General features: G+C 43.0%; 1 protein-coding gene across 2 annotated transcripts in view; it reads right to left on the bottom strand.

The window, feature by feature from the left end:
- The window catches only part of PIP5K1B (phosphatidylinositol-4-phosphate 5-kinase type 1 beta), a 408785-nt gene that overhangs the window by 35221 nt on the left and 365589 nt on the right, over positions 1 to 7975 (bottom strand). The window contains exon 15 of one of the 2 annotated variants that reach the window (XM_019661094.1): positions 2295 to 3035. The exons of the other annotated variant lie outside the window; for it this stretch is intronic. Coding sequence (XP_019516639.1) covers positions 3033 to 3035 — 3 coding nt within the window. The 3' untranslated portion in view covers positions 2295 to 3032. Of the gene's footprint in view, positions 1 to 2294; positions 3036 to 7975 lie in introns of those variants that run through there. 2 annotated transcript variants of the gene reach the window in all.

The following is a 7975-nucleotide window of genomic DNA, read 5'->3' on the forward strand; positions in this document are numbered from 1 at the left end:
CCAGCTCCAGGTTGAGCTGTTGTTCAGCATCTTAGCTGTGGAGGGCAGTGTCACTGGCCCTCATATGTGGGATCCGAACCAGGACCCTCTGGTGTCCCAAGCCAGTTCTTAACCATCGTGCCACTCGGCCGGCCCTGAAAGTGAATACTATTATATTGCCTGCATGTCAGGCATAAACTCAGACTAGCCTAAGCAAATTAGAGGATGATCACCTAATTCCTGGTGGTGATATTTCTCAGAGAAAATTCTTCCATGTCTAGTATGGGTGCTAGAAGTCAAGTTGTATACATATAGGAGCTGTGTGGAAGAAGAGGTCTGACGTTCTCATCATTCATCTTTCAGTGTGCATGCTTATAGCCCCAAATTGGAAGCTATTTCAACCAGTAATAGAGTAGAAAATTGTGGAATATTTATACAATGGAATACTATTACTCAGCAATGAAAAAGAATGAGCTTCCACTCACACATGAAAATGAATGGATCTCACATAGTGTTGAACAACAAAAAGCCAGATAAAGAGTATGTACTGTGTGATTCCATTTATATGAAGTTCAACAACTGGCAAAACAAACTCATTATGATAGAAGTCATAATAATAGTTACCTTGGGGACATTGATGGGGAGGCAGCAATCCCACCAATGACAGTGATGAGGAATGGGCATGAAAGAGCCTGTAGGTTAGCTGGAAATATTCGATATCTTGTTCTAGGTGCTGGTTACATGAGTGTATACAGATATAAACATTCACCGAACTATCCAATTGTGAACTGTATTGTATGTAAGTTATACCTCAGTTATTCAAAAAAAGGTACAAAGTGCTGAGGTTTGGTGAGACCAGTGAGATGACGCTACAGGCTGGCCTAAGGGGATGGTGGTAGGGGTAGAGAGCTGGGATCACAGATAGCTTCATGGCATTTAAGTATCATTTGAATTAGGCCTTAAAATAACGGTTGTTCACATTTCATGGGTCAGTCACTGTAAATTTGATGAAAATCAGTCTTTCTCTTCATGAAAAAAATGCCATCTACACAAAGGCATGCCCCACTTGTGTATATTATTTCATGGTCCTATTAATATCCATCTATGACCGTCCTAGGACTGAGTGGGTCCTGGGCTAAGGACCCCTGCTTAGATTAATGTGTAGGTTTACATGGGAGGGGAAGAGTGGGATTCCAGCTAGGTAAACTCCGGTAGTGAGGCAGAGTATCTGCTAGCACAGATGAATACTAGGAGAGAGGCCAGGAATCCTCAGTAATCCACTTTAAGAGAATTCCCAGTTGACATCCCAATGCAGGACAGATTCCCAGAACCAACTCTGCAAGTACAATTACTACATGTACTGAGTAACTATGACTCTAGGTTATATTTACGAAAGTTAATACCACATTTGCTTACAAGGATCAGCTTGCTTTTAACTTGTATTTTACACTGAGCATCTTACTCTTCAGCAACATCTTTCTGCAGCCTTGGTTGTTTTGTGTTCTGATGATTTTTTTCCCCCCAGTGTGATTATGCAGCCTCTTATGTTTTTGTTGCTTGGGACGTTTATGAGATGGTGTAGATGCATTAATTACTTAAAATATTTGTTGCCCCTTTCTACTGAACCCATTCCTATGTGAGAAGTATACTTCCTGCCCCTTTGGCATCAGATCTGTCCATGTCATTGCTTTGGCCAGTGGGATGTGAGCAGAGGGACTGTAAGCAACTTGTAAGCAGATGTTTTATGAGCTCCCATCACTGGGTTCCGCTCTCATTTTTTCCTTCTGCTATAAAAGTGGCATGTTCTAGATGGGGACTGCTCTGGATCCCCTATCCAGAGACTTTGGAATTTATTGATTTATAAAAAATTATTATTAAGACATTTTATAGGGGACAATGTGTTTTTCCAGGACCCATTAGCTCCAAGTCAAGTAGTTGTCTTTAATCTAGTGGCGGGCGCAGCTCGTTGGCCCATGTGGGAATTGAACCAGCAACCTTGGTGTTATGAGCCTGCTCTCTAACCACCTGAGCTAACCGGCCACCCCTATTATTATTTTTTTATATCAGCATAACATAGTAAAAGCTGACTAACACACCAGGACATTTGGGAAAGTCTCTTAACAATTGAGCAGAACCTGCTATTGAGTCTTTTCTCAGGGCCCAGAGAATTGTCTCTCCATTTTCATCTGTCATGAGTTAGTTTATTTAGGATTCTAGAATATCTAAAAATGAGGTGTGTCTAAATTATTTATTTTTAACTAATGGGAGGAAATATAAAAGACCATAAACCATTGGAATTACTGTACCACCACAAATGAGAACAAAATATTTTATTTCTCTCAATAAAACTATAGTTTACAATAGTATTTACTAAATAAATTATATAATTTTTTTTACAAGCAATAAACTAAATCACAAATATTTCAAAGACAAGGTATGTACACAACATAAGGCCTTTTATAAATAGCTTTGCCTTTCTCATTTCACTAGTAAACAGTGAAAATATCTTTATAGAAGCTAGTTATCTATAAAGTATATGCAGACCTATTATACTGATCTTTATATGAAACCAATTTAAACTTTTAATGACATGGACTATGATTATAATTTTGCAAAACAGAGCAGAATTTGTACTTTATTTACCATTTTGCATGGATGGATTAAAAAAAAATAAGCAGATTACATATGTTGCTTATGTATAATCACTGGAGGCATGCAAAAGGAAATAATGCAAGTGTCAATAGGAAAATAGTACTTTCAAGTCCAAAAAAGTGATTGGCAATGGTATAGAAAGCAGCTTAAATAGAGTTCATGCAGTTCTTCACAGTTCAGCAAGCAACAGCACATGATAGGACAGTGTGGCATTTCTCACATCACATCTGCTGATCAGCCCATGGACCAAGGCTCCCCTGACATCTCGCAAACTCGTAAGTCCCGTTGATTATTACTCTGTGTCGCGGGGCTCAGCCAAGTTCTTTTGAGGAGTGGAGGAACTTCTCTCCCATGACTGTGTTCATGTCTCATCCGTCTGCCTAGGCAGCCATCACTTTCACTTACTGGGGGGAAAAGAAAGAAAGCAGCTGTCACACTTGGTTTTGGCATTGATTTATAACTGCTCCTCACGAGTAGGAACACAAGTCCATCATTTCTCCTAATGACTTGCTCCTGGGAGATGTGCTGGTTGGAGTACGAGTGCGTTAGGCTGGGATTCTGCTGCAACGATTAGCACAGCATATGCTTCTCTGCTGGGTCCACAACATGGTAATCCCATCATGTGCTGCTAACTCACAGCACTGGTAGGGACTCGGTGCTGGCCAAGACACACTCCTGCCCTCCAAGTGCACAGGGCTTTGGGGCTGTGCTGTGGTACTGTAGGCCTGAAGCCAATCAGAACAACTTGAACATGGTCTTGGACCCATGAATGCTGTGTCCATTTTCAAACACCATCCCTGTGGCCAGGGAGTAAAAGTATAACTAGTATATATTGAACCTAAAATGAGAACCACTGAAGGTCAGAGGCAGCTAATTCAGCCTGTGATAGTTATGCTAAGATATATATGAGGAAGCAGTACTATGCTCAGTCTTTAGAGACAGACACAGTGGGTTAAATCCATTGATTGCCTACCGTATTTGCCGGCGTATAAGACGATTTTTTGGCCCTGAAAAATAATGCCTCCAAGTGGGGGGTCGTCTTATACGCCAGGTACACTTCAGATAGACTGCCCATAGTGCTTGCCCCGTGCCATAGTGGCCTCCCGATGCCCGCCCACTTCATTCCACATACCGTTCAGGCATCAGCAGTGCTGCTGGGTGTATGCTCGGCTGTTATGCGATTTTGCTGTTATGCGATTTTACCACACTCGCAAAATCGCACACAGCCGACCATATAACAAACTCTGTATTTTGAGTGGAAATGTTAGGGGGTCGTCTTATACGCCCAGTCGTCTTATACGCCGGCAAATACGGTAGTTATTACAGCTGTAGGACATTATGTAAGTTACTTAACCTTTGTATCTTATTTGCTTTATTTGTAAAACAGCGGTAAGAAACCCCACTTTAGAGGGTAGTTGTAAGGGGTAAACTTTTCTATGGAGAGATATAGTGTGTGTGTACACATATATACACATATACAATACACAAAAATTATATACCTATCATTTAGCACAGTGCCTGGTATATGCTAATGCTCCCACAATAGTAAAGAAAGTTGGAGCTGGAGTACAGAGATTGTGTGGTCCAACACCTTCATCTGGAGGCTGAAAAAGCTTGAGGAAAAAGTTTGAAATGACTCTGAAAATTATTAGGAAAAAAACTATGTCAAATAAAGAGGATGCTATTTAATAATGAGTATTTTATCATGCAATTGGAGCCTGTCGTCAGTTGTAATTTTTATTAGCATGACACTTTCCTAGATTGTTGCCTTATTAACGTGTTAGAGAGGTTTGTCTACTTAGATGCACAACATGCTCTAACGGTTACTCAGACATCAGCTTTCAGAAATAGCTTGAGCATTTGGTGGTGTAAGCTATAGCCGCGGGCAAATGGAAAGTTGCCCACATCCTCAGGACAGATGTCTCTTAGGTGAACTTTATTTAGGCTCAATTTTATCCCTTTGATGTGTAATGCTTATTAGTCACTGACATAAGAACCCCACATAAAATGGTAAGGTCCTACTACTTAGATTTGAGTCCTGCTTTCTGCAAACCACAAAGCAAAAGTAGGTGCTAGCCCCCAATCCGGGCCACACAGGGAGACTGTGCCCCATTCAAACCCCACCTGCAGCCATCAAGCTGGCCAGGGGCCTCAGGCTATGGTCTCTCACCACTGTTGAAGGCACAGCTTTCAGAGATGTGTCGCTACTATCTATATACAAAAGCTGTCTCCAGAATTTCCAGGGAAAACATTTTCCCACCCCCAAGTAATTCCTCTTGCGATGAATGCTGATTCTCCCAAATAAATGTCTGTTTAATTAAAAAAAAAAAAAAGCAGGTGCTAGTTCTGCAGGTCCTATTGATCACAGCTGGAGCTCTGTGTCTGGCTTCTAATGCCAAACCCTGAGAGGGCCAGTGACCGATCTGAGTCATTCATGCCTGAGGATGCACCAGGGAAGGGCTCCCACTCCAGGACCCCATGGAAATGGCTGAAGACTTGGGCTTTCTGGTCTAGAACACAGGAGATAAAGAGATGGAGCATAGTAGTTGTCTCTGAGTATCTGAAGACTAGCCATGGGAAGGAGAGGTTAGGTATGGGTTTAGTCCCAGGACCCCTGAAAGGGTGACACTGTCATCAGCAATAGTGGCCCAGGTGGCCGTGATCCTCAAATGGGGGTTGGACTGTCAGAATGTGTGACGTGACTAGAGTGGTAAAGCTTCACTCCTCCCCGTCTCCCCCCATCAAGCATCCTGATACTCATACCCATGGCCTCCCCCAGCACATGGGCCCAATTTGTCATCTGTTGAGAACCAATGGGTGAGACTAAATGGCTACAAGACCAGAACCAGGATAAATGCGTGGAAGCCACTTTTGCTTCATTTTGGAAGTGCTTTCTAATCAGAGTAAAGAAATCAGTGGTCACTGAAGGAGGGGCAGTTGCTGTCACTGTGGGGTGAGGCTGAGGCTGATGGGCTTCTGGGTAGAGCTGAGGCAGAAAAGCTGTTTCAGGTATAACGTTTAAGTCTTTAATACATTTTGAGTTTACTCTTGTATATGTTGTAAGAAAGTGGTCCAATTTTATTGTTTTGTATGTATCTGTTCTGTTTTCCCACGACTTACTGAAGAGACTGGCTTTACCCCATTGTATATCCTTGCCTCCTTTGCTGTAGATAAATTGACCATATAAGCGAGGATTTATTTCTGGGCTCTCTATTCTAATCCATTGATCTGTATATCTTTTATGCCGGTACCATATTGTTTTGATTAACCTTCAGGGTTGATGTTCTTTGTTAACTGCCACTACCTCAGGATTTAGCCCCAGGACCCATGGGAGCAGGGTCTTGCCCTGTCTGATGTCAAAGCACCTTCTCATTTTGGTTTCAAGTTGAAATTCTTTGCCAGAATACTCTGGAGTGAAGCATTTTTCTCCAGGTCTTATTCCATTTTCTAATACCAAGCCCCTGTTTCCATCAGCGATTCCAGACTTCCGTTTTCCCCAGCCTTTGCTCTGTTTCCTTTCTGTTTTCTATTCTTATTCTTTTGGCCGATGTTCCTCCTGCTGCCGTGAGGACACATCAGCTCGTCCTGTCTCACCACTCATTTCAGTGTAAACTCACAGGTCACACATGCACATAAAGGCTTCACAGTGTCTCACCCTCTGGTGACCCTCTGGAGTCCCCTCCATCTCTGGGTCAGTAGATAGCGTCTGTTTGAAATTCAGGAATTCCTGAGAAAGCAGCTCTGGGAAGTCTTTTCTTTTTCCATTTACCTAAGGCTCTGTATTTACATTTCATTATATTCATGTCTACCTCCCTTTGGGGGTTACTTCACAAAGCACAATAACTCAGCAGATAGACTGGCATGGGGAGTTTCTCTTTGGCCAATAGCAGCAGGAACCCCAAAGCTCAGCATTTTCTTAGGAGGTAAAATGACCACACCTGCTAGTGCTACAAAAATCAAGACACAGGGTACAAATGGAATCAGATTGCACTGCTATGGGATTTTATAGATGGAGGGAACTTAGAGAAGCCTGGGTCCAAATGTCCTACCTTTGTACTTAAACAAAAAGAAAATACTTAGACTCAATCAGAGGGGATATTGCTCTTTCCCAAAGGCCAGGGACTGCAGGCTTTTCACTCACAAGCCTTGAGGCAGAAGGTGAGACTTGGAATGCCCTTGAAAGGTGTATACAATTCGGATAAAAACTACCATGTTGTGACCCATCTGGGAGAGTGCTGAAGTCTGAGGTGTTGGAGCACGTGGAGCGCCAGGCCTCCTGCCAGCCTCCAAATGCCCTACCAAAGCGTTACATACCAACCAGCAGATAGATTATTGAGAAGATGATAACAGACCCAAGAAAAACACGGGCACTTACCTTGAACGTCTCGTGGGATGGATTTAGGATTACGGCCTCTCATTTCAAAACCGTTAGTGCAGCGGCAATATTTCAGTACAGTTCCCTGCCTGATTAATTTGTTTCCCGAGGACCCAAGGGAAGGCTGAAGGCATCAAGGATTTATATGGGCTGACAACTCTACAGCAGACTTTCCAGCACTCGAGTGATTTCTGCTAATTGTAAATCCAAACGGTTACCTTATTACCTAATATATCACGTAGCTCTGGGGCTGCAACCGAATTCACTCTGACTCCTGCTTCTGCCACATTCGGAAAATGTGGTGGGAAAGCATATGGGTCTGGTTTCATTCACACAGGAGCACTGCCTTCGGACGGGGCCTCTGGCTTCTCTCTTACGTGTGCAGAAGGAAAGCACAAGATGCCAGCGGCCCCCGGGCATGGTCTAGAGCAGCGGTTCTCCACCTTCCTAAGGCCGCGACCCCTTAATACAGTTCCTCATGTTGTGGAGACCCCCAACCATAAAATTATTTTCGTTGCTCCTCTATAACTGTAATTTTGCTACTGTTATGAATCGTAATGTAAGTATCTTTTTGTTTTCCGATGGTCTTAGGCGACCCCTGTGAAAGGGTCATTCGACCCCCAAAGGGGTTGCGACCCACAGGTTGAGAACCGCTGGTCTAGAGGGTGGAAACTAGAAGCTCAACCCCCCACCAAGCCTTTTCTTCTCAGCACTTCTGTTATGGGTTGAATTGTTTCCCCAAAATTCATATGTTGAAGTAGTAACCCCCAGTACCTCAGAATGTGGTACTTACAGAGGGTATTTACAGAGGTAATCAAGTTAAAATAAGGTTATTAGGATGGGCTCTAATCCAGTATGACTAGTGTCCTCATAAAAAGAGGAAATTTGGGGGCCAGCCGAGTGGCTCATTTGGTTAAGAGTTAGCTTAAGAGTGTGAGCTCTGAGCAACAGGGCCACCAGTTCGATTCC

Source organism: Hipposideros armiger, unplaced genomic scaffold (assembly GCF_001890085.2).
Source record: "Hipposideros armiger isolate ML-2016 unplaced genomic scaffold, ASM189008v1 scaffold_335, whole genome shotgun sequence".
Taxonomy (NCBI): domain Eukaryota; kingdom Metazoa; phylum Chordata; class Mammalia; order Chiroptera; family Hipposideridae; genus Hipposideros; species Hipposideros armiger.